At 51.8% G+C, this 23726-nt stretch overlaps 2 protein-coding genes across 44 annotated transcripts in view; one reads left to right on the top strand and one right to left on the bottom strand.

The window, feature by feature from the left end:
* LOC103793597 (uncharacterized) overlaps positions 1-4712 on the top strand; it is a 52839-nt gene extending 48127 nt beyond the window's left edge. For 18 of the 41 annotated variants that reach the window (XM_078375866.1, XM_078375865.1, XM_078375870.1 and 15 more), the window contains one exon: positions 694-2498. Coding sequence is in view for 2 of the 41 variants with exons in the window: in XM_078375875.1 (XP_078232001.1) it covers positions 862-942; positions 2808-2977; positions 4500-4689 (441 nt within the window). In the remaining 39 variants the exon portion in view is untranslated. Of the gene's footprint in view, positions 1-693; positions 2499-2807 lie in introns of those variants that run through there. The other 23 variants (XM_078375872.1, XM_078375871.1, XM_078375845.1 and 20 more) reach the window with 5 other exon arrangements.
* Positions 272-23726, bottom strand: part of OTUD7A (OTU deubiquitinase 7A) — a 308219-nt gene continuing 284764 nt past the window's right edge. For all 3 annotated transcript variants that reach the window (XM_017973141.4, XM_035303601.3, XM_035303602.3), the window contains 3 exons: positions 22569-22683; positions 22310-22394; positions 272-19883 (listed from right to left, as the gene is read on the bottom strand). In XM_017973141.4, coding sequence (XP_017828630.3) covers positions 18477-19883; positions 22310-22394; positions 22569-22683 — 1607 coding nt within the window. In that variant the 3' untranslated portion in view covers positions 272-18476. The remainder of the gene's footprint in view (positions 19884-22309; positions 22395-22568; positions 22684-23726) is intronic.

Below are 23726 nucleotides of genomic sequence, written 5' to 3'. Positions count from 1 at the left end.
GAGGCTGAGGCAGGAGAATTGCTTGAACCTGGGAGGCGGACGTTGCAGTGAGCCAAGGTCATGCTGCTGCCTGGGTAACAGAGAGCTAGAAAAAAAGAAACTGGATAACTGAAATTACATCTCATCTGGCTGGGAAAACACTCAAACAAAATAAAACTGGTATGGATGGATGCTGATATAGTCGTCTTCCTCTTGGCAATAAAGCGTTTCTTAGATGCTGTTTTACCAAGAACACAGGAGTCAGTGGGCAAATAATTGGACCGAGCAATACTTAATAAACATGTTAATTTTATTGAGTAGGCATCAAAGCTTCTCTCTGTGTCAGGTAATGGAGAGGCTGTGTCACACAGATTACAGAGCTATTTTTACTTGAAATAATCTTTCATAAAAGAAAGAAATTAAATACAGTTCTATAAAAAGTGCAGTAGTCATTACTGGAAGTTTTCCAAAATGAAAGCAAGATTTACTACATATTGCAAAAAATTGCTTTAGTGCTTTAATACTTTACAAAGTAATACCCCAACCACAGACGACAGCTCTTACGATGGGTTTCTTCTCCAAGAATGGACCAGATTGAAAAAGGATATTGGCATTGAATTGGAATGAACACCTGCAGGTAGAAAGGGGCTCTGCACAGCTGGAGGAACATGACTGATGACCTATTTTTGCCTTAATATTTTCCTTTGCCCACAGTAATTAAACAAATGGGAGAAATAAAGCAACATACGTCATCGAAAGATCAAAAAGACAAGAATGGAACATTCACTGATTTCATTAGGCCAAATGCATGTTTAAAGGAACAAAGCAGATACGGGGGTGGGGAGGATGGTCCTTGTTATAATTAACTTCAACAATTCTTAGTTAAAACAGGGCGAAATTCTCAAAGGTGATGGCGAATGGAGTAACAGATCACTAAGGAGCTTGGTGTTTCTGTGGACCCAGGTAAGCCTGCTTCTCGTGCCTAACAGCACCTGTACTTGTAGGACTAATAGCCCAGAGTTTCCCACCTGGGCGCCCAGGGAAGACAGGCTCCAGCTGAATGGTGACTGGCTCTGTCAGAGGTGAGGCTGGCCTCTGTACTGGGGCTCGAGGCCACGGCTGATCTCCAACACATGTGCACGGTAAACTTCCTAGTTTTGGTCCTAAGTTACTGGAGACAAGCAGCCCCACTCCCTGCTGCCAAGTCATCATTCCGTATCAGGTGTTTGGATTTCATTCCCACAAGCGGGAAGAATGTGTGCAAAGAGCTGGACAGCTGATAGGGCCTGGGAGAACTCCACGGACACCTGCCATGGAGAATATTTGCATGGACCTAGGGGGCAGGCCCTTGGGAAGCACACTCTCCCTCCCCTGGTGCTGGCAGAAGCAGGCCACCAGGCTGTTTGAGCAGCAATGAAAGGGACACTTTGTTTGGCAATTCAAGCACAGGAACGCACATGTGTGGGCCCAGTCACTGCCGGCTGGACAGCTGCAGAGAGGGCGTGATGATGGAGACCTGATGCCCCCTCCTGCAAGGGACCTGAAAATATGGCGTCAAGAGAAATGACAGCAAAACCACCAAAGAGGATTAAAGAGAAGGACAAAGCCTTTAACCAGGCCACAGTAGGACAAAGGTCCCATAAGAAACTTGTAACAGTATTTTGCCAACAACTCTTAGAAGAAAACACATTTGGCCAAAGGACCTAGAAGTAAACGCCAAGGTTAGGTAGTTGTGAAAATCATCTGGCAGGGGCCTAGGCCCAAAGAGGTGTGTGTTGTTTGGCTCTGTGGTGTCAAAGCTCTGACCTTTCAGTGCACCCCCACCAGTGGCCAAGGGGGATACCCAGGGGCCTTGGCTCTCTTGCCCTGCTGCTTCCAGATTTGTCAACAAAGTCAGCCCGCCCTGTGCTGGTTAGTGTTTGTGACATGCTCCTCCTCCTCTGCAGCCTTGCTCTGCTGACTCTAGGAGAGTCCAATGGTCAGGTGGACTTTCCCTGGGCTTGGCCATCTGCTGCCACCCGTGCTGAACTGGGAAGGACTGGGAGACAGCTGAACACTGATTACAAAGGATTCTCTGGAATGGTCCACGTCTACAGTGACCTCATGGCGTGAGGACAGGAGCCTGCTGCTGTGCACCTGACTACAAGAGCTATCCATAGAAAACTCTTTTCATCCGAGCTGGTTCCAAAATGCTCCCCTGGGAACAGTGAGCCTCACATCTGTGAGTAGGGGCTAGCAGCAGGGCAGGCATTCACAGACAAAGAGGAGCTACCGCTGCTGCCTGGTATGCTCAGTGCTATATCTAGCCATCTTGTACCCGCAGGAGCCAGGTCACTGGGTCAGCTAAAATTCTCCACAGTTAGGGACAGTAATGGAAACTGGATTTGAGGTGTGCTATAGCTGGCCTAGAGTTAGAACCTAAGCAACGCCACTTTATACAAGATAAAGCTGTTTTTCCAAAAATAAGTTGTAACCGCTGACCTTGGCTTCTGTAAATAAAAACAGCTTGCTCTGAAAAATGCCCACTGTGTAGAGCTGCCTGCCTCTGCTTATCAGTAACTGCCAGGATAATCTTCTGTAAAGTTGCTTGCCCTGCATCCCCTCACCCTCTTGGTCCTAAAACCAGGATGTGGTTTTTCAGCTTAAAAACCCTGCTTTCCCTGAGCTCACAGCCATGGGTCAGAGAGACATGAGTCCTCTGTGGCTGCTGGCAATAAAGACCCTGCCATTTGGCATACTTTTGTCTTGGTATTAATTTTTCATACTCAATCTGATATTACATTTTGGATGCCCCAGCGAGATTTTATTTACATTCCTCCATCACCTAGACAAAAGCCCTTGGAACTTCGCCCAGGAGGCCACTTCCACCTCGGGGATTTCTAGGGGAGGCGCCCCCTAATGATGTTCCAGGGCCCCAGAGTTCAGCTCCATGGTGGACAAGTGACTGCTCGGCCGACATTCAACCCAAATTCCTTCAGGGTCCTGGAAACCTCCGGAGGTAAGTCTGTTCTGGGTCTGAAATTGGGACTGGTCCATCTGTATCCGTAGCCCAAGTCAGGGGACCGGATGTGGTCACTGCAACTCTGACCAGGCAAGCCTCCCCGAGACGTCGCCCGAGGCTCCCGGTATTTCTGTAACCTCTGATTGTGCGGAGGCTCTGGTATTAGTTTTTGGTGGTTTTCCGTAACCTCTGTGTGAGTGTGAGAAAGAGTGTGTATATGTGTAGTCCCACGGCCAGTAGGCTACGGGACTTGTGAGGGCCTTCACCCGCGGTTCCACGGGAGCGTCATAAGGCATAACGGTGATTCATCTCAGAACTAAAAATTCTGAGGTGACCAGGCCCGGGGTTTATACGGGTACACCTTAGCCAAGACGACCTAAAATATCCCTCCGGGGATGTGGCCGGGCAGGCATCAGACTGGTCTCCCATCTGGGAGCACCCATCATTTGTCAATCCTGTATGTGGTTCTGTCCTTACTGTAAATTTACCAGTTTTGTTGGACTCCTGTTGGCTGATATACAGTGCTTTAGACCTGTTTCCCTTGGAGTGGAAGATATTCTACAGTGGGTAACATCACTGGCTGCAGGGGACCGTTGCTTAATTAATGTCCCTAGAAGTAACTCTGTTCTCCTTCCTTCTGTTCTTCTACTACTGAGGCCTCACTTCCTCTGATTCTAGCCCTGTCTCTTTTTGCTCTATTTATTATAATCATTGTGGCCTCTCATTGTAGGTTCTCTCAGCCACCCCCTCCAGGATAGGAGTAGTTCTGCCCGTGTTGGGTATAATTTCCTTTCCCCTCACCAGCCACCTACTACTCCTCCCCTCAACCTTTTCAGGACACTCCTTCCCTTTTTTAATGTCCAAAAGAAAATTCTGCCTGCTACGACTTGGGTGTAGTTTTTTCTCTGTCCTGGGAAATCAACTCCTAGACAGAAAAGTGCCAACTCTTCTTAGCTGGTGGGGGTGGAAACAAAAGAACTGTCTGTTCTGTCAAAAGGACATTAAGTGTTGTCATGGCCAGTGCTCTGAAGCCCACCCCATTCAGTTTTTCAGCACCAGCCTAACTGCCGGGAGGTGGGTGTCACGGCTTACTAAGAACAAACTGGCAAATCTCTTGCCATCTCTACGCTGATGGATATAAAATTCACACCCTGTGGACCTCCTAGTTCATTTGTTTTGCCATTTTCCAGCTTTCCCAAGGCCACTAGATGCCAGGTGCCATTTAAGAAAAGACCACGCCCGAGCGGCACTAACCCTATACAAGGCCTGTTACCGGCCCCTCTGGGGCTTCTTAGGGGAATCCTATTTTCACTCTTGGCCCCTTCCACCTGTTCCCCTGGCTCGTACAAAAGACAGACAGAGAGAGAAAGTAGACAGAAGAGGGAAAGAATTTAATGTCTTTTAGGGTCCCTGTATCAAGGCGAACAAAAGCCGCAGGGGCAAGAAACTCGCAGCTGGCCCAGCGGCTGTTAGTTTTAAACTGACAGGAAAAGCATTTTTTTTCCCCTTCCTCTGCCAGCTGCCAGTCCTACCCGGCTTTCACGCAGGCCACACCACCTCACGTTGCAAGATTTGCATCCAAGATACAACTTAAGAAAGCTTTCTGTTCGCCCTTACTGCGAGTGGCCTGTCGGCATAGTAGAAAAGGGATAAAGCCTGCAACTGCAAGGTTGCTGGTTCAAATCCTCAGCGGCGCCAGTCTTAAATAAACCTCTTGGAAAAATTCAGAAGCTGAAAGCTATAGGACTTTGTGTTTAGTATAATTTGTCTTGCTAAGAATTGGCTCTCTCTACAGCAGAACTTTTCTATCTAAAAATCATAGTTAAACCATTTCCAGGCCCTCAAAAAAAAAAAAAAGCCAAATGGGGTCGTCTAGCTCCCGGCCTTGCACCACCCTCCAATGTATGATGGCCAACTTCAAGGTTGGGTTTTCAGGCCAATATGGGGTGAAATGAACCCCTGAAAAACTCCGCTTTTTATGTGAACTAGAATGGCTGTCTTTTGGAGTTGGGTGGCCTGACACTGGGACCTACGACCCCAGAATTACCCAGGTAGTATGGAAAATGGTCGCAGGAACGCCTGGACACCCTCATCAGTTTCCATGCATTGACCAGTGGTTGGATGTAGTCCAACGACCCCCTCCGTGGCTGAAATGCTGCATAAAACAGGCCGGACTTCAGGTTGTTAGCCGGCCCAAAAAAGGTCCCTCCAGCACCCGCCATTCTCCCGCCTCAGCAGAGGATCGAGTTACCTCCACCTTCCCTTACACCCTCTGGACAGGGGTCCCGGCACCCCGCTCCAGACAGTACTGGCAGCCAACCCTTACACCCTCTGGACAGGGGTCCCAGCTCCCCTCTCCAGACAACACCAGTAGCCAGCCCTTGTCCCCACTCCACACCATAGCAGGGCTCCACACCCGCCCAGGGTATTACCCCTTTGGGAGGCGTCCCCAGTGGAAAACAGTAGCTGGGGTGCCCCTTCTTTGTCCACATCCCCTTCTTCTCTAGTGATTTATACAATTAAAAGGCTCAACACCCTCCATTTTCTGAAAGCCCCAGGCACTCACAGGGCTCCTGGAGTCTATTTTACAAACTCACCGCCTACCTGGGATAACTGTCAACAATTGCTCCTATACTGTTTACTACAGAAGAGAGGAGCAGCGTTAGACAGGAGGCCCATAAGGCCATCATCGGAACAGGGGGAGGCTCGACGGAGGACCGCCAGGAACAAATTAATAAGATTTTCCCTTCTATTCCGACCCCAGTGGGATCCAAACACCTTGGCGGGTCTACAGGCTTTAAACAATTTTCACCGGTACCTACTAGAAGGGGTTAGGGGAGTGGCCCGCAAGCCCACTAACCTCTCCAAGGTGGGAACTGTAACTCGGTCCGCGAGAGTCGCCGGCTGCCTTCCTTGAGTGTCTATGAGACATTTATCGCACCTACACTCCTATTGACCCTGAGGCTCCAGAAAATCAGCGGGACATCAATCTGGCTTTCGTTTCCCAGTCAGCCCTAGATATCAAAAAAAAGTTACAGAGGTTAGAGGGATTCCAGGGAATGAATTTGATCCAATTGCTGGAAATTGCCCGGAAGGTCTTTAACAATAGAAACCCTTCGGCAGCTATACACAGGATATAAGAGTTACTGAAGTGGTAACAGCAGCTCTTCGGGAAACCCGAGTTATCCCACGGGGAGAGGGAACCTCGCAGGGGAGCCCCTGGGGTCCCCGGCCCAAGCTAGGACACAACCAGTGCACGTACTGCCGACAAGAAGGTCACTGGAGGAGGGAGTGCCCGGAGAGAAGGCAGCGAGAAACAGCACAAGGAAAGCCACCAAGGGCCATTCTCAATTTAGAAAGCCAGGATCGATGGGGCCAGGGCTCTTATTAAGCCCCTAGGAGCCCAGGGTCACTTTAAAGATTGGGAGCACACCTGTCAGCTTCTTAGTCTACACCAGGGCAGCCCACTCAGTCCTTAGCCTCTGGGACCACTATCCAGTAGAAGAACAATTATTCAGGGGGCCACAGGAAAAACTACGACAAGTCCTTGGACCACCAACCGATTCATTGATCTGGGGAACGGTACTGTCACCCACTCCTTTTTAGTTATTCCAGAGTGTCCATACCCACACCTAGGATGAGATTTACTTCACAAACTTCAAGCAAACATTTCTTTCGGTGAGGGTGAGGCTTGCCTCTCAATTCCTCCTCCCTTGGCATCAGGGCCACCTCAGAAAATCCTCATCACCTGTGCTCTGTCAGACGAGTATCTCTTGCAGGAAGCAAGAGATCTGCCTCAAAGGCAGATCAACCACCATCAAACCTCCTCTGCAAGTTCCAAGAAAATGTACCCAGAGTGTGGGCTGAGACAAATTCCCCAGGCTTGGCAAGTCGCCGTTCCCCAGTCGTGGTCCAGCTATTAGCAACGGCAACTCCAGTCCAGGTTACGACAATATCCCATGAGCCAGGAAGCCAGACGGGGAACTGCTCCACATATAACCAGACTCCTAAAAGGAGGGCTCCTTACTACCTGTTAAGTACCCCGGGAATACCCCCTTACGCCCTGCCTTAAAACCAGGCACAAAGGACTATTGGCCTGTACAGGACTTAAGGGAGGTAAACGAGTGGAAACTGTCCGCCCTACGGTTCCAAATCCGTACACCCTCCTAGGTCTCGGGCCCAGACCACCACCATTACACTGTCCTGGATCTCAAGAATGCATTCTTTTGCATCCCACTAGCTCCTGTTAGCCAGCCCATATTTGCTTTTGAATGGACTGACCCCAATACTGGGGTCTTGGGGCAACTCACTTGGACAAGACTGCCTCAGGAGTTCAAAACCCCCCCGACTCTGTTTAATAAGGCACTTAGCTAAGACCTTGCCACCTTCCGAGCTGAGTTCCCGGAGTGTACCCTACTCCAACATGTGGATGACTTACTCTTGGCTACAAAAACCCAGGAGGCCTGTAAAGAGACCACCCAGTCATTAATAAAAACCCTACAGACTTTGGGGTACTGGGTCTCAGCTAAAAAGGCCCAACTCTGCCAACCTAAACTTACTTACCTATGCTATATTGTAAAAAAGGGTAACCGGGCACTGGCACCTAACCGAGTCCAAGCAGTGCTGCAAATACCCACCGCCACCTCGAAACGCCAAGTTCGAGTATTCCTTGGGGTGGTAGGGTACTGGAGGCTATGGATTTTAGAATCTGCTGAGATAGCCAAGCCCCGTACGCCCGCACTGGAAGAAATCAGCCTTTAACTTGGGCAGAAATAAAGCAAAAGGCTTTTGACAAACTCAGAACTGCCCTAACTACAGCCCCAGCCTTGGCCTTGCCAGACATCTCTAAACCCTTCCGGTTATTTGTGCATAAAAAACAGAGTCGCTAACGGGGTACTCACCCAAACATTAGAACCACAGTCCTGGCCAGTCGCCTACCTTTCAAAAAGACTTAATCCCGTAGCCTCTGGGTGGCCAGCTTGTCTGAGGTCAGTGGCAGCTACAGCCCTGTTAGTCAAGAAGGCAAACAAACTAACTTTGGGGCAGGAGTTAAACTTAGTGGCACTTCACGCGGTGAGGTCACTTCTCCGTGGAGCTCCGGTAAAATCGGTGTCTAATGCCCGCATAGTTCAGTATCAGGCCTTACTTTTAGACCAGCCCCGCATAAGGCTTTTAAAAGCTGGTTTTAAACCCCGCCACGCTGCTACCAGACAGCGAGCCGGAGAAGCCCATACATGATTGCCAACAGACAATGAATGTCCTCCAGGCTGCTCAGCCGGACCTCACCGACATCCCCCTGCAGAACCCTGAGGAGGTACTGTATACGGACGGCAGCAGTTTCAGGTCAACGGAGTAAGGTGTGCCGGAGCAGCCGTGGTCACCCGAGAGCGGGTTGTCTGGGCCCAGGCTCTTCCACATGGAACCTCAGCCCAAAAGGCAAAACTCATAGCTCTGACAAAGGCCTTGGACTGGGTGGAGGGAAAAACTTAACATCTACACGGATAGCCGGTATGCCTCTGCTACGGCTCATGTACATGGAGCCATTTATAAAGAAAGAGGACTACTTACCTCAGAGGGAAAAACCATCAAAAATAAAGAAGAAATCCCAGCCCTACTAGAGGTTATGTGGAAGCCCAACGCAGTGGCATTAATACCCTGCAAAGGACACCAGAAAGGAAACTCACCAGAGGCGAGGGGAAATAGGGCGGCCGGCCTACAAGCCAGACAGGCAGCCTTGGGGCCAGTACAACCTCTGACTCTTCTTGTAACTCTGCCGGCCCCAACCCTGCCCCCTACCCCTACATACTCACCTGATGAAGAAAACTTTGCTAAAGAACAGGGGGGTGGCCGGGCGCGGTGGCTCAAGCCTGTAATCCCAGCACTTTGGGAGGCTGAGGCGGGTGGATCACGAGGTCGAGAGATCGAGACCATCGTGGTCAACATGGTGAAACCCCGTCTCTACTAAAAATACAAAAAATTAGCTGGACATGGTGGCGCGTGCCTGTAATCCCAGCTCCTTGGGAGGCTGAGGCAGGAGAATTGCCTGAACCCAGGAGGCGGAGGTTGCGGTGAGCCGAGATCGCTCCATTGCATTCCAACCTGGGTAACGAGCGAAACTCCGTCTCAAAAAAAAAAAAAAGAAAAAAGAAAAAGAAAAAGAACGGGGGCACGCAAAATTCCACAGGATGGTGGACTCTACCAGACACAAGGATTGTGCTCCCCGAGGCTCTAGGACGGGCTCTAGTTAAGACCACACACCAGGCCACTCACTTAGGACAGACAAAACTGACTGAGCTGGTGGGGGCCAAATACCACATTCCCATCTCCAGAATTTGTCAGGGAAACTACAACTCAGTGTCACACATGTGCCAGGGTAAATCCAGGAGGCAGTAGGTCTAGTCAGGCAGGGATAAGACTTAGGGGTACTAGCCCAGGGGAACACTGGGAAGTAAACTTACTGAAAGAAAGCCCCCAGCGTGCGGCTATCCATGCCTCCTTGTGTCCACAGACACCTCTGGATGGGTCGAGGCTTTCCCTACTAGGTCTGAAACCGCACTGGTAGTAGCAAAACAGCTGTTACAGGACCTGGTTCCTCGGCTCGGCTTGCCCGACTCTGGAATCGGATAATGGCCCTGCGTTTACAGCACAAGTTTCTCAGGTCCTGGCTAAGGCCCTGGGCATATCTTGAAAACTACTCTGTGCCTGTCACCCCCAGAGTTTAGGGCAGGTTAAGAGAATGAAGCAGACCATAAAGGAGACTCTGACAAAGTTCATGCTAGACAGTGGTAACAACGGGGTCAGCCTGCTTCCTTTTCTCCTCCTCCGTGTCTGATGCACCCCCTACCAAAAAGGCTTCTCCCTCTTTAAAATTAAGTTTGGAAGACCCCCTCCCTCACTCCCCAGACCTGCAGATACCATACATGCTGAGGTCCATAACCATACACTCCTTAAGTCCTTACAGGCATTCCAGTCTGTTCAATCCCAGGTGCACCGGCTCATCAGAAACACTCATCCCACTCCCGTGAACCTCAATGCCCAGCCGGCGCACCCCTTCCAGCCAGGAGACTCAGTCTTTGTTAAAAAATTCACCACCTCCAGCCTCACCCCTCGTTGGAAAGAACCCTACACAGTCATTCTAACCACCCCCACCGCACTCAAAGTGAACGGACTAACAGCCTGAATTCACCACACCCACGTCAAGACCGCGCCGCCGGAAGGACAATAAAGCGTAAACCCCTCTTCCCCCAATTCACTAAAAATAAGACGTGTGCTCTTCGGGGTCACCACCCTCACCTTCCTAATCTGTTCTGTCAATTCAGATAAACGACCCCCCTTAGACCCCACGTACTATCACTGGACCCTCACTGTGGGCTCCACTGGACAATATGTTAGTCCCTTAACAGCACGAAAAAACACCACTGTCAACCCAACCTTTATGTACTATCTGAGCCAACCTACAACTTTCTCCGTGGACCTTTGCGTCCTCCTAGGAAAAAACCTGGATGTCGGATCAGTTGGGGGACAGATTATCAGGACGGGGGGTTTGCCTCAGGGTGCAGTAGCCAAAAGGCAGAACAACAGCTCCAAAACAAAGGGCTATACTCATGCCCTGGGTCAACACCACAAAGTGAAATTGTGAAAACTTAAATAAATTGCTTTGCCCGCACTGGGGTTGCGTAACAATCTCAACTGTATCGGGGTTCATAAAACAAAACAACTCTTTTATGTCCCTTAAGCGTCAGACACCCCCTTCCCCCTGTTGTATGGGGGCATGTAACCCACTCCGTATAACTGTAAAAACCCCAGACAACAGGTGAAGCACCAGGCGGACTTGGGGACTCAGAGTTACATAAGCAGTTGGGACAAGGGTGATATTTTCACTATCCAACACATAACTTTGCCCTGACCCAACTGCCCTATAGGGCCAAACACAGGAATCATACCACCCCCAGTATCCCCTTCCCTTGCTGCTGTCACCCCCCCAACTCAGGAGGCCCCTTTCTCCCCACTGTCACCCCCTTCAGTCAGCCCCCAGTGGCCTAGCTTTATCTGTAGAGAGCCTAAACCTCTAATTTATTGTCCTCCATCCACCATCTACTTAACCAATCCAACCCAGATTTAGGTGTAGGTTGTTGGTTATGTGTAAACCCCAACCACCCTTTTATACAGGCTTAGCCCCATCTAACACTCCATGCTCTGGAAAAATACTCCACATAACTTCAGGAAGTCTCAAGGGAAAGGGTGACTGTTACCATTCCCCTAATTACAGCCTCACCAGTTCCCCTTACAAATGCTTGTGTCATAAGATTCTTCCCCTAAGTTACAACGGAACGAATATTTACTGTACGTCCCCAAACTCACCCTGGCTGGCCTGCACTTTTAGGCTCAAACTGTATCTCCACCTCCCAATTCAACAATTTCTCTACTCCCATACTCTGCACGTCTATATATATACATCTTGCCCCGTGTAAACATTTACAACAGCCAGCAAGGATTTACCCTCCTGGCCCCCTCTGACTCAACTACCCAATAGAAACGGGTCCCCATAGTCATACCCCTATTCGTAGGGCTTGGAATAGCCGGGTCTACAGCACTAAGTATCTCAGCCTTTGTAACTGGAAACCAAAAGTTCAAAGTCCTGTCCCAACATGTAAATACTGATATAAGCCATTTAGAAAATTCTAGATCCCAGCTTACAGACCGGGTAAACTCTCTGGCTAAAACAGTGCTCCAAAACAGGGGAGACTTAAATTTACTATTCCTTAAACAGGGAGGACTGCGCTGCCCTTAATAAGCAATGCTGTGTTTATGCTAATAAGCCAGGCCTTATCCGGGACAGTCGCTCCTCAGACAAAATTTAAAAACCAGAAAACGGTTCCAGGAAGCCTCAAAAAAGCGGTATCAAAAATTGTTCCCCTGGTCCCCATGGCTTTACTTCCCTGCTTACTGCAGTAACGGGACCTCTAATCCTACTTACACTAAGACTTACAATTGGACCTTGCCTCCTAAACCAATTACTCAAGATAATCCAGTCAAAAATCAACTCTGTAAAACTAAAGGTCCTCAGATCCCAATATAAGCCCTTGTACCAAACTGAACAGCCCCTCCCAGTACAAGAATCTTAATGATTTAATTCAATGTACATAAAAATAGGGGGGAATGTGCTATAGCTGGCCTAGAGTTAAAACCTAGGCAACGCCGTTTTATACAAAATAAAGCTGTTTTTCCAAAAATAAGTTGTAACTGCGGCCCCATTCTCCTTGCAGTAACCGCTGACCTTGGCTTCTGTAAATAAAAACAGCTTGCTCTGAAAAATGCCCACTGTGTAGAGCTGCCTGCCTCTGCTTATCAGTAACTGCCAGGATAAGCTTCTGTAAAGTTGCTTGCCCTGCATCCCCTCACCCTCTTGGTCCTAAAACCAGGATGTGGTTTTTCAGCTTAAAAACCCTGCTTTCCCTGAGTTCGGGGCCACAGGTTGGAGAAACATGAGTCCTCCGTGGCCGCCGGCAATAAAGACCCTGCCATTTGGCATACTTTTGTCTTGGTGTTAATTTTTTATACTCAATCTGATATGACAGAGGAAACCTGAAATTGACCTTTTCTGGCCTCTTTTAAGCTTTCAATTTACTGATTTCATTTCCTGTTTTCAACAAATGCTTATCCAGTGCCTAATATGTGTCAGGCACTGTTGTAGGCACCAGGATACAGTGATGAGCAAGACAAACACAAGTTCCTGCCCGCATGGAGCTTACATTCTATGAGAAATAGGGAGGTGAGAATCAAATAAATGGATGCATGATTAATTAACATCTGCAGCACTCAGATGGTGATAAGTGCACAAGAAGAAGATACAGAGGGGTGGGTAGGGAGGGTGGGCAGTGTGGTCCTTTTAAATAAATCAGGGAAGGCCTTGTTGAAAGGTGACACTGGAGCAAAGACTGGTAGGTAGTGAGGGATGAGCTGTGTGGCTCTCTGGGAAGAATGTTCTAGGTAGAAGGAATGGCATGTGCAAAACCCCTGAGACAGGAGGGTGCCTGGGACTAGAAATGGCAGGAAGGCATACATCCCAGGGCAGAGCAGCTGGCAGAAGTGCTGGGGTGGGAGAGGTCTTTGTAAGGACCTGGTTTTCCCTCTGCCGTGGGAGGCTGTTTCTTCATTTAAAGTAGTGCTCCACTGTCTGTAGATAAATTTTAAAACAGCTGGTTTTTCACTAATTTGTCCTCATTAAATTAATAGGTTACTTTGGTCTTGAGCGGATTCAGCCTATCTTTACTCTTAAAACCAAATGGTACTCTTCAGCCTACGCTAAACTAACAAGTTACACACACACACACACACAATCCTTGAGATGCTCTCTGGGAGAATAAAAAGATAGAAGCAATGTGCATCATTCTGTGTGTACATAATTAGGATTAGTGAGGCCCCCCTTTTTGGGCAACATTGAAATAGCAAAAATGCAAATTTCAACAAGTTATTTGGCAAAATAAACAGAAACATTAATATTACTAGCATGGTTGGCAATGATGGCTTCAGTGCTGCTCTGATTACGTGTCTTCGGCTCAGCCTGGCGGGGCCAGGTGCTCACACTGCACAGACCACACATACCTGTTGTCCCCAAGGGGTCCCTGCAGGGCGTCTCCCTCACTCTTTTCTGTTAGGGGTGCAGTGGGGAGGAAGAATAGGTCTTTTTGGGAAAGAAGGGACCTGTGTAACTGCTAACAGGCCAGTCTGCAGTGCCCAGAGCTGCTGTGAAAGGCCTGCAGGGTGGTCCAGCCTGGATGTGCAGCAGAGCCTCCAGGGTGAGCGTAGGGGGCTCTCCCCATGGCGTGTGCTGGCCTCTCTGTGATGAACTACCCTGGACCCACTCTCGTGTCACTGACACAACACGCAGAAATACACTCTGGGCCAACAGACCCAGAGCTGTGGAGAGGACACGGGAAACAGGGTGGACTTGAATTAAACAAGAACAAACAAAGCTGAGTGCTGGCCACCGCCCCGGACAGCCACACTGAAACAGGCCAGCTAGAGTTTAGAGTCAGGAGTAAGCTCTCCAGAGAGCCACCACGTTAAGGTGTTTCGGAAGGGGCTACAGCTCCCTGGCATGTCAGCCACCTCCGGGCCCTTCATATGGTGTGTCTGTCCTCAGCTAGAGCAAGGGCTGAGGACAGACACACCAAGCCGGAGCTGGTAAAGGTCTGTCTGACCCGGCAGGGCTCGCTCAGCCACGGAAACACATTTCTTCTTACTTATTAGAAGCACTGAAGAAAGAAAAAGAACAGAACACTGTGTGTGTGTGTGTGGGGGGGAACTTAACTTGTAAAGTCCACTCCAAGAGAAGGAGAAAAAGAATCACGTCATAAAGGAAGGAGCCCTGAACACACAGCAGGTGCCTTCGGCTTTTACTCCAGGTCTCTTGGTAAAGAAAAGACTCACATGGAATGGAACTTACACACAGGGATTTGGAAAAGTCTTTGTTTTTTCTTACACAAATTTCCCACCACTGGTAAGTACAGCCCTTTAATCTTAACTAATGTGAAGTAGATTTTGCTAGGTTAAGTGTATTTTTGCAAAGTAGCAAAACTACCCCTCCCCAGAGACAGGGTGGGTGCTGCATGGAGGATGTGCAGCCCTGAGGCATGCACCTGGGGGGCCTGGAGCGTCCTTTTCTCTTCAGCCACCCAATTCTTGACAGTCAGCTACGAGAAGTAGCAAATTAGATCATCTGGGAAAACATTCAATTTGTAAAGTAATGGATTCAAATGCCACCGGGTGGTAATAGGTAAGAAAAGGTCCACAGTAATTTCGTGAAAACAAAGTATTCATTTAAGAGGAAAGGTGCAGTACCAAAATCCACGAACAGACAAAGGAAATCAGGCTTTCAATAGAAAAAGACATGTATACATTCCTACTTTCAGAAGGTATCTGGACACACAGCAAAAAGCGCTGAAACCCCTGGAGCCCAGAGCGGAGCTCCTTCCCACCTCCGGTTACCCTTCCAAGGGACAACCCTGTGACAATAAAGGGTGCAAAGTACTGCTCTGCGGCACGTTCTTAAAATAATACAAAAATAATTTCTATAGGACAGTTTAAACTTGGCTTGTAAAATCTCAACGCCAACACAGCAGAAAATCTACAAACAGAATACACTGAAAAACACCTTCCCTTAACAATGTATTTTAAAAAATCATTTACCCAGTTAACACATGTGCAGGAAATATGAGTAAATTTCTGAAATAACCTTCACAGGGGTTGAGAAGTATCTGGGATCCTCTGGAAACCTGCAGTCCCTTGGAGACACCTGTGCTTCCTAGAAAGGGAAGTGTGGTCAGACCAGGTGGGGAAGGCTGCCCTCAGGCAGGGTCAGCCACAGCAGCAGGGCTGTGCACCCCAGTGGGACTCACCTTCTTCTCTTTCTCCTTGCTCCACAAAAGGCCCTCATACCGTGGAATGTGAGGGAAGCCCTTGGCCCACACGCAATCCACACAGTTTTTAATAGTTCCTGGCCAGCCTGATGAAGTTGGCCTCTGGCCAGGGAACAGGTCTAAATGGCTCTTCTCAACACAAGGAGCATTCTGTCTGTGCACAGGACTAGCACATTCAATACGACCACTGGCTCTCGCCCTTTTGTATTTTTAATACGCTTCAGAGAAAGGATGAATCCGGATCTCTCACAAAAGGAAATGGCTATTCTTAAGTCATGTGGACTGAGTGGTAATGTGTCAGCCTGGAGCAGGCGTCTACAGGCGTCTGGTGCCTCGTTACCACACTGAGAAGCTGGGGTGCAGGATGCAGCCCATGGCTTTATCTCTGGCTCTTATTTAGGGAACATCTGTCATCAGATGGTGATGGGTGGAGGTAACTTGGAAATGCAAGGGGAGAACAGGTCCTGGTGTTCTGATAATTAGGTACTCTGCTCGATTTGCAAGGTTTTCTTCTATTACAGTGGACCGTTTATATTCTGTTTTTTTTTTTTTTTAAACCCGGCAGAGAGCATGAGAAAGAAAATATGTGAATTTGTATAGCCAGTTTTGTAAATTTCTCCTTGGCTGTTTTTACATTAAGAAATGAAAAAAGGCCGGGCGCGGTGGCTCATGCCTGTAATCCCAGCACTCTGGGAGGCCGAGGCGGGTGGATCACGAGGTCAAGAGATCGAGACCATCCTGGTCAACATGGTGAAACCCCGTCTCTACTAAAAATACAAAAAATTAGCTGGGCATGGTGGCACATGCCTGTAATCCCAGCTACTCAGGAGGCTGAGGCAGGAGAATTGCGTGCACCCAGGAGGCAGAGGTTGTGGTGAGCCGAGATCTCGCCATTGCACTCCAGCCTGGGTAACAAGAGCGAAACTCCGTCTCAAAAAAAAAAAAAAAATGAAATGAAAAAACCAAGAATTGACTTTATGTCTCCTTGACGTCTTGTGCATCCGAGTGTGGTTTCTGAATGGATTACTGAAGCATTTTTAAGCTTGGGTCTCAACCTTTTAAGAGTGAGGAGCATGAGGAGTGGCTGGCACCCACCTCTGAAGAAACACCTCCTGTGACCCCACAGCTTTGGATGGCAAAGCAGCTGCTCAGCGTGACACAAACAATCAGTCCAGAAAGAGGCCACAAACCCTCTCCATGAGAGATTTTTTTAAAACCCATTTTTTGTTTGCTGAGGAATAAAAGAAACCCTGGTAATATCAGGGACATGGATGTTAGTACAGTTATTACCACACATTGAGAATATTGTTCAGCAGGAAAAGTAAAACTTTTCAAAAAATTTCTTAAAGATCCTATTTAATAAATAATTTTTGATTTAAGGAACTGCTTATGTAAAACTTGAACAAATTATTGAAAAACCCCACCTGCGGTGGAATAATTAAAAACAAAAAGGCATTACTCACAGGAGATACTCAATTATTTTATTATAATTTTTCAAACAAGTAAAAAAATCCCCTCCCCTTTTTTGTTTTGTTTTTGCTGCTCTTTATTTCGGGAAAAAAGCATCCTTTCTAGAGAAGCTGGCTCCAGTAAAGAGATGGTCGACCTCCTGCTTTTTCTGAGGATAAACTCACAGCAAAGCCAGGCGCTTGCTCCTTTCCTAAGATTATTAAGAGTCTATTCTAAGGCTCTCACAGGTTTTAAAGTATTCTTTTGTTAGTGAGGATTTTACCCATCTTATCCTCATTTCTTGGAAACAAGGTCGTTCCTTAGTGAGGCAGGCTGAGCTCCTCAGTGTCCCTGGCCAAGAACGGTGCTCTCTGGAGGTAATCTTGGAAGGAAGAGGCTGCATATTGCTGCTCAAAACAGGGTAGCTAAGGACACATTTTTTTTTTCCCCTCAAGAAATGTAGGAGGCACCAAAAAAGAGACCGCTCAGGGATCGGGCTGCTCCCTTATTGTGTCACGAACCGGAGGCAGGGTCGTCCTGCCCCGTGGAGGGGCCCCGATCACAGTGAGTACCTTTACCTGGCTGAACCCAGACAGATGCAAGTGTGGGGGTGGGCTTCCTTCCTGGTTCCCCCAGCCCCTTCCTTTTGGAAAGAGCAGCAGCCTAGAGGGGGCTTACTCAGGGACCGACCAAAGGGTCAATGCCTCGCCTGTCTCCTGGGGCACCGATGGTCACCCCCAGGGTCCTGTAGACAGTCCACTGTGGAAGTGCCTTCAAAGAAGGCATGTGAGCAGGCTGTCCTATCTGGTCCCCTATGGGCAAATCCAAACTGTGAGGTCGGAACCCTGCTTTTTGGACCCTAGGTGTCTTTGGAAAGCTCCTGCCACCTGAGCTGCCCGGCACTGGGAGCCATCGCTGTACCTCACCGCGCCCGCGAGACCGGTGGTCTGGTGCCTTTCCTACGGCCGCCCGCGGCTTGGATGGCAGTGTGAATGGTACTCGAGCCGGGGCCGGGGGAGGAGGTTTATGCTTAGGAAATGGAGCCATGTGTTTCTAAAGGGCCACCGTGACCACCAGGGCGTCAGCAGGGGCCAGGTGCCCGCCCTCTCCCAGGCCCCGGGACAAGAGGCAGGTGGAGCCCGCAGAGGAGCCTCCGTCACAGCCTCGGGTGCGCGTTCGCTCTAAGCTCTGGGTAGTACCAACCGCGCACAGGGGACCGCCACCTGGAAGAGGTCATCGCTAGGTCGGGAAAAAAAGAAAAAAAAAAAGGCAAAAAAAGCATGTAAAACACTCCCTTCTAAAAACAAAGGGCTGCGAATTTCTTTATTTCTCTTATTGAGGAACAAAAATACTCTTGCAATGGCTATTGAGTTTCCACAGGTACGAGGCAGATGCTAGGCTAGCACACCCACTTCCAACAGTATGACTTGTTTCCTATCCGTCTACTACCTGAGTGGCGTCAGTGTAGGTTCAGGCACCATTAGGAGAGTTTGACCAAACACGTACACGGCACTGACCGAGGAGGCGCCGGCCTTCCGGTGACCAGGGCATGTAAAAAAGACACCGACAGAATGGAAAAGAAATCCTCGAAGGGAGAACCTCGCCGCCCGCGCCGCGCCGCGCCCTCACGGCCGGGCCCCGCGCGCCTCGCGCCGCCGCCGCAGCTCCTCGCGGTAGCAGTAGGAGCAGTAGTGCTCGGTCTCCGCGCGTCCGTAGAACGCGCAGTTCTCGCGCTGGCAGCGCCGCTGCGCCGGCCCCGGGCTGCCCCGGCCGCACTCACCGTTCGATCGCGACGCCGGCGCGTCGGCGTCGGCGAACTCCAGGCCGTCGCGCGCGGCGCCGAAGCCGTTGGTGTAGGTCTGCGACTTGTGCTCGGCCGCGCCCGCCGCTCCCGCCGCGCCCGGTAGGGCCCCGGGCACCGCGCGCGCCAGCGACTCGACCGTGTTGACCGTGCGCAGGGCGGCGGCGCGCGCCGGGCTGTAGCTCTGCGACGACAGCGAGCGGTTCTGCTGCGGGTACGTGGCGCACGGCCGCAGCGCCCCCACGGCCGGCGCGCACGCCTCGTCCCGCGCGCCCGCCGCCTGCACGTGGATGACGCTCTGGCGCGCAGGCGCCGGGGGGCTGCGGCCGGGCACGGGTCCGCCGTTGCCCGCGCGCCGCACGCCGCCTCCTGGGGAGGCCGTGCCGCCCGCCGCCGCCCGCGCCGCCCGCCCCGCCGCGGGCCCGGGGCTCGGCCGCTCCTTGAGCTTGAGCACCAGCTGCGTGGGCGGGCCCGGGGACGCGCGCTCCGGGCCCGGCGCGCCCTCCGCCTCGGGTCTGCGCGGCGGCCGCTTGGCGGTGGAGGCGGCGACGGCGGCGGCGTCCCGGCGCCGCTGCTCCTGCTCGGCGCTGAAGCGCTCCTGCGCGCTGGTCAGGTAGTAGCCGATCATCTCCTCGTGGAACTGGTGCCGGTGGCTGGTGAGCAGCAGGCCCGCGAAGATGAACTTGCGCTCGCCCTGCATGGCGGCGCGCAGGATGTTGAGGCTCAGCTTCACGTCCGTGCTGTACTTCCAGGCGTCGCCCCGCGGTCCGCCGCCCTTCTCCGCCGGCGACGTGCCCGCCTTGTCCGTGGGCGACGGCGTGGTCTTCTCCGACGGCGGGGAGCTGGCCGACGCGCCCGACTCCTCCTTGCTGCCCTTGCGCGACTTGGCCTTCTTCTCCTTGCCGCGCTCGGCCGCGTCCCCGTTCTTGCCGTTGGCGGAGTTGGCGCGGCCCATCTTGCCATGCACCAGGCCGCCGAGGCCGCCCATGTTTTTCTTCAGCTTGATGCCCAGCGTCTTGCTGAAGCTGCCCAGCTTGTTGGCCACGGAGTCCGCGCGCGTCTTGTCCTTCTCCTTGCGCTGCTTCTCCTTGTCCTTGTCCTTGCCGTTCTTGCCATTATTGCTGTTGGAATTGCTGCACACCGAGTCGCGGTCCGAGTCCAGCGAGTCGGCCAGGGACTGCACATCCTCCCCTGCCGAGGCCGTGGGAGACTCCGGCTGTGCCAGGGGCGCCTGTGTGGAGAGGGCGGGCGGGGGAAGGCGGTTAGAGAAGAGCTGTCCACGCGCGGGCGGAGGAAGACACACCTTGCCCTGTGTTGCCTTGGAGGCTGGGGCCCGCGAGCCTCACTGTCCCAGGGCTGTGCGGAAGGAAAGGAGCGGATAGGATCCGGCTCTGATCTGCCGCAGCAATAAAAGGATGTACGGACCGCTGATCTGCGTGTGTCTTCTGGCCAGGGAAGCTGGCTGTATTCATTCTTCCTCTCTGGGGAACTCAGGTGCTTGGTGGCTTGGAACCCTGAGTGGGGGAGTGGGGCAGGGTGCGGATACCCCACTTAGCCTTGGGCCCCAGAGCCTCGTCACAGCTTAGAGAGAACGATCAGGCCCAGACTCCGGCCTTCTCCCACTGTAGAGGCCGCCTGCTTGACCAGACACGGGTTCCAGGCTGGCCTCTGTAAAAGTGGAGGCCTTCAGGGCTGGTGTTGGGGGGGCGGTGGGGGGAGTGTGGGGAGGGCATTGGGCCTGCACAGAAGTGTCTCCCTTGAAAAGATGTCTCACCCGCTGACGTCAGGCAGGGGACAGAAACCTTGCACTCAACCTCATTCATCGGATCTTGAATCAAACACCCCTTTGTTTCAGGGATGCCAAATGGCTTCAGGGGTTCCTTTCTCAGTTTGGCAAGGTGTAGCCCTAAATTGAGAAGGGTTCTGAAATAGGGCTGGGCTCGGCAAAGAAGATGTTCCCATTCCCAGAAAAGAGCCCTGTGGGGGTGGGGTGGGGAGGGGAGGATGCTGGGGAGCACACCTTTGATGAGACCCACTGATGTGGTCAGCCAGTCCGGGGAGGGCACGGCCATATCTCGGGCTGGGGGAACCTGAGAGAGGAGGTGGGAGGGCAGAAAGGCAGGCAGCACCTGCTGCTGCTTTGCAGGGGACCTCCCTGGGTGAGGAGAGAATTCTGACGGAGTGTCATTGGACGGGGGTGCAGGGCCCTGGGTGCTGCAGGAACTGGTGCTCATACCTGAACAGGCTTCCCTGGCCTCCAGGGCACGAGCCTAGGAGAAGACCCATTGCTCCTCAACTTAATTTTTGTCGCCCCCAGACCCCTCAAACAAGTCCAAGAGACGGTGACTATTTTGTGATCAGGCCATCCTGAAGCAAAGGTGAGCAGAACTGACTCTCACCACCTCCCACTCTGAAATTCCTTTCCTCTTCCCACCTGGGGTAGGAAGGTGTGAAATGTGTCAGACCCGTGTGTGAGACACTAAAGGGTGGACACTTGGGCTGGGCCAGGAAGGGAGGTGCGCCTGGTGCTACAGGCACGCACTGGGAGCGGGCTCAGGAGCCCCTGGCTGGAAGAACCCTTCCCACGGTTGTCTGCTGGGGGCCCTGCATCTGGCTTGAAGGCACCAAGCCTGGCAACTGCAGGCAGAGCTACGCTTAGCTCGAGAGCCTCCTGATTCTAGATCCCGAGCCGCTGCCATCACTCTCCATGTGGGTTCTAAAGAAAAACCACAGCACCACGGGTGTGCTCCAGGCCTTTGAGGGGCAAGACTCAGACTGCCACCGACTGCCTGTCACTATGGCATCAGTAAAATGGCGTAGCAGTCTCTGCCTCATGGGGCCCTGGAGGATGACGTGCCAGCAGAGGCTGGGGTTGAGAGCACTGAACAGTGCCGGCCCCGACTCCTTTACTCACGCCCTCCTCTACCCGTTCCTCATGAGCCACACTTTATGCCTAAGTAAACGTCTGGAGAGACCAATTATTTCAGGCTGCTTTTTACAAATCGTTTTCCCTGGCAGTTCCCTACTGAGATTTCAAAAATCACCAGTCAGAGACTTAAAACGAATCCCTCAGCATCTGCAAGCAGGGGCAGCCCCAATCCTCCGGAGGCAGGCAGCCTCGTGGGGCATGGGTCCCTCTCCTCACCTTCCTGCCAGCTGCACCCACCAGCGTACTGCTTCCGGGAGGGGAGGAAGGGGGCGCTAGGAGCCGCACCCTCAGCGCCCTGGCTTTTCTGAGGACCCACACAGTTTATAATTAATTTCGCTCTGCAGCGCACACTGTGTTCTGATCTCAGCAGAGATGGTTTTGTGTTTTGACTTGCCTGTCGTTTGTTTTCTGAGTGGGTGTGTTTATTCCTTCTGCAGAAAATAGGGGACAAAAATCCCTTAACAGGAGTGCATGCTGTGTGCACACACGCCTACACGCGTGTACACACCCACTGGGTCCAACCAGAGATACTTCAAACCACAGCCAGGGTGGCCCCAGCTGCATGCAGCTGGGATGGCTAGGTCAAAGGGGATGGGGGGCCACTGGGCTGTGGGTATGGCTGGGGTGGGCGGCTGGGCAGGCATTCAGGAGGATGCATCCTGGCTGGGCTGGAGCTGAGCAGCCTGGACTTTGCCACCAGGTCTGGTCCCAGCACACGCCAGGCTCACCCGTGTCTCGGAGGGGATCCGGATCCAAGTCACATTCATGTAGCTGTGCAGAAGGTTCAGCTTGGCTTCTAGCGAGAGGATAAAGCTGGCAAGAGAAGAAATACCCTATTGAAACGTTCTGAGCTGGCCCTTGTGGCACCCAACCCGCCTGCATGCCAGCTGTCCCAGGAGCAGCAGGGGTGGTACAGCCTCTCCCCAGGATGCCCCAGCCATAGCCCTCCCTGTGGACACTGTGGGAAGGGGCAGAGTAGGGTCTTACTGGGCCAGCCGGGCGTTATCGTTGTCGTCTTTCCCCCACTCCCAGTCCTTGCCAGGGTCCACTGCAAAGTGCAGAGGCAGCAGCTTGTGCTCAGAATCCGTCAGGGGGATCACGGCTGGAACAGAAGAGACAGAGCTGTGCTGGGAGCCCCGGCAGTCCCCAGGGAGGATAGGAAGGGGATTCCCAAGCCAGGTGTCTGGGTGACAAGTGCACCACGTGGAGACCACCACAGATCTGTGCCAGCAGGAGCATGAAGACCATAGGTTTCAAAACCAGTATTGCTGGCTTTTAAAATTTCGTATTTGCTGTGGACAGTGAGAGCAGCTGGAAGCGTCACCTAGACCCTGGGTCTCTGGGTCTGTCCAATGGCAGATACTCCATTGGACATCAGAATGGGTAAAAAGCTATTGCTGTTTCTAGGAAGGACCTAGGCAGGCTAGGCACACTGTGAGAGGCCCCTGGGGCCCAGCTCTCGTCTCATCCCAGAGAAGGGCCAAATGTGCAAGGCAGGGGAGCAGGGGTGTTGCTGACCTCTACTGGTCTGTGATTTTGGCCACAAGTCTGTATTCGTGTCCCTGCCTGTGCTGTGGACAGATAAGCGGGTTAACGAACACCTCATAATATCAGGTGGTGAGGAGCCCTGGAAGGGTGAACAGCAGGCAGAAGGCAGTGATGGAGAAGCCTTTTTTGGGTGGGGGTCAGGGGTCCTTTCGAGAAGGTCACATGTAGGTGGAGATTGACTGGCTGGTTGTTTCTCAGAGGGATTTACTCATCACAAAACCTCTGCAGTGAATCTCACCACCTGTGGGAAATCCTGGCTCACTGCAGAAGGGCTAGGGTGGAGGGGGTATTGGGATCTTCTAGGAGCCTCTGAGCTCCTGGGGGACTTGGTGAGAGGAGTTCCTAGGGACATGGCTGACTGCTCCCAAGGGCACTGTCAGGGACAAGGGGCAGGAGGAAGTGGGAGATGGTCTCCCCAAGTCTGTCCTCAGAGCAGGCAGCAGCCTCCTCCATGGGCTCCACTTAGCTCCCCTGCTTTGCTGGGGCCCATGGTTGCTGGCAAGGGTGCCATGGTGAGAACAAATAGGGAAGGAAGTAGATCCAATGGAAGACTGAATCCCCAATAGTTGATTTGGGAAGAAACTGGAAAAACTGACT

Source organism: Callithrix jacchus, chromosome 6 (assembly GCF_049354715.1).
Source record: "Callithrix jacchus isolate 240 chromosome 6, calJac240_pri, whole genome shotgun sequence".
In the NCBI taxonomy this organism is placed as follows: domain Eukaryota; kingdom Metazoa; phylum Chordata; class Mammalia; order Primates; family Cebidae; genus Callithrix; species Callithrix jacchus.
Note: the sequence above shows the minus strand (reverse complement) of the source record. Positions and strands in the feature narration are given on the sequence as shown.